The sequence below is a fragment of the Myotis brandtii genome, unplaced genomic scaffold (genome assembly GCF_000412655.1).
Source record: "Myotis brandtii unplaced genomic scaffold, ASM41265v1 scaffold357, whole genome shotgun sequence".
In the NCBI taxonomy this organism is placed as follows: Eukaryota; Metazoa; Chordata; class Mammalia; order Chiroptera; family Vespertilionidae; genus Myotis; species Myotis brandtii.
In genome coordinates, this window is record NW_005363729.1 from 93,650 (window position 1) to 95,271 (window position 1,622).

A 1,622-nucleotide genomic window follows, 5' to 3' on the forward strand; every position below is an offset into this window, starting at 1 on the left:
GCAGGGCGGACGGAGTGGGCACAGTCACAGCAAGTGACAGGACTTACAGGAGGTCCCGGGGGGCCCGGAGGACCCTTCGGCCCCAGCAGACCGCGCGGCCCCTGCAAGAGGAGAGAGCGAAGATGATTCGGACTCGGCCAGGGCTCTGCCTCTGCCCGCCCCCCGCAGCTCCTGCAGCCCCGCCCAGGCCCCATGCCAGCGGCTCTCCATGCTGCCCAGGGAGCGTGGCCAATACCCGCTCCTGCCCCTGCTCCCTCTCCTCACCCGCCTCTCCACTGGGGCCCCTGGAACGGATGGGGGCTCCGTGGGAGGTCATGGGTGCCCTCAGGGAAAGGGGGCCTTCGGAATCGACGGCCCAGGGCCGGTGAGCCCAGAGCCCATCCCCCAAATCATGCCCGTGGCGGTGACGGAGCTGCGGGTGCGGCGGTGAGGAGTCCCGCCCGCGCCACTGCCGCTGAGACGCTGCCTTTGTCACTCTGATCCCTCGGCAGAGCCGTGGTTTAGGGGTTAATGACCCAGAAGGGGCGGCTCAGACGCGCGTGAAGGAGGGAGCGCGATGAACCCCCTCCCGGCTACTCAGACACCCGGGGTCACTCAGCCCCGAAGCCCGGCTCCTGCCCGCTGGCCACATTCCCTCCGTCAGCATCGCCGTGCACACCCCGCGTCGTCGTCAAGGGAAGGAGACACTCGGAGAGTGGCCGTGAGGGAAAGTCATGACCGTCCTTTGGTGGCTCAGGAAATGGGCTTCGGCCCCCAGAACCCCGCGTGGAGGAGCGCTGTGGGGCCCGGGCAGGTGGTGCTACCGAGGGAGGCTCCTCCCCAAGTGCCCATCAGGAAGGGCGCAGCCCGCTACTCCAGGCCTGCGACTGCCCCAACTCACCTGATGACCCCGCGTGCCCACCCAGTGACCCCACACGCCCACCCAAGGACCCCCGAGGACCCCCGCACACCCCCATGACTGCAGCCTGGCTCCCACCCCAGCCTCAGGGACCTGGCCTCCCCCTGGAAGGCTGGGATTGACTCCCTAGAGCTGCCCCCAACCTCCCCATTGCACCTCCTTTCCCTTGCAGGGAAGTCCCCAGATCTGTTTCTGGGTCCCGGCTGAGCCCCTCGCTGTCGCTGCTCAAAGACGGTCCCCGATTCAGCCCCGAGGGAGCCCCTCCTGCAGCTGTCTGCCCCCCCCCCCCCCCCCGCCGTGAGGACACAGAATCCCGCCCGATCAGCCACTTACCGGTTCCCCGGGCAGCCCTCGGGGCCCAACTTCTCCGTCGTCACCCTGCCGGGAGCAGGGGCCAGGGATTAGGGACAGGTGCCAAGGCCTCGCCCAGGGACGCTTCAGCACGTCCAGCCAGAACAGGACGCAGGGCCTGCCTCACGCGGCCCCCACACCCAGCTCTGCCCTCCTCACCCCAGGCCACAGTCACCTCTAGACCCCCCCACCTCTGAGCTCCGCCCCTCGCCACCTGCTGACTCCCCTCCTCCCAGCGTCCCAGGCGCCTGTCCCTGGAGGAGAGGCACTCGGGACCTGACGCCCCAGACCAGCAGGAAGGATGAAGGTAAACATCTGCCATTTGCTTTTATCTGGGCTCTGGGCGCCCCCGCCCCGCCCCGACCCCCCGGTC

The 1,622-nt window shown here is 69.1% G+C and overlaps 1 protein-coding gene across 1 annotated transcript in view; it reads right to left on the reverse strand.

The window, feature by feature from the left end:
* The window catches only part of COL5A1 (collagen, type V, alpha 1), a gene marked incomplete at its 5' end in the record, with an annotated part of 94,117 nt that overhangs the window by 58,631 nt on the left and 33,864 nt on the right, over positions 1-1,622 (reverse strand). The window contains 2 exons of the mRNA XM_014544215.1: positions 48-101; positions 1,232-1,276. Of these exons, the coding sequence (XP_014399701.1) occupies positions 48-101; positions 1,232-1,276 (99 nt within the window). The remainder of the gene's footprint in view (positions 1-47; positions 102-1,231; positions 1,277-1,622) is intronic.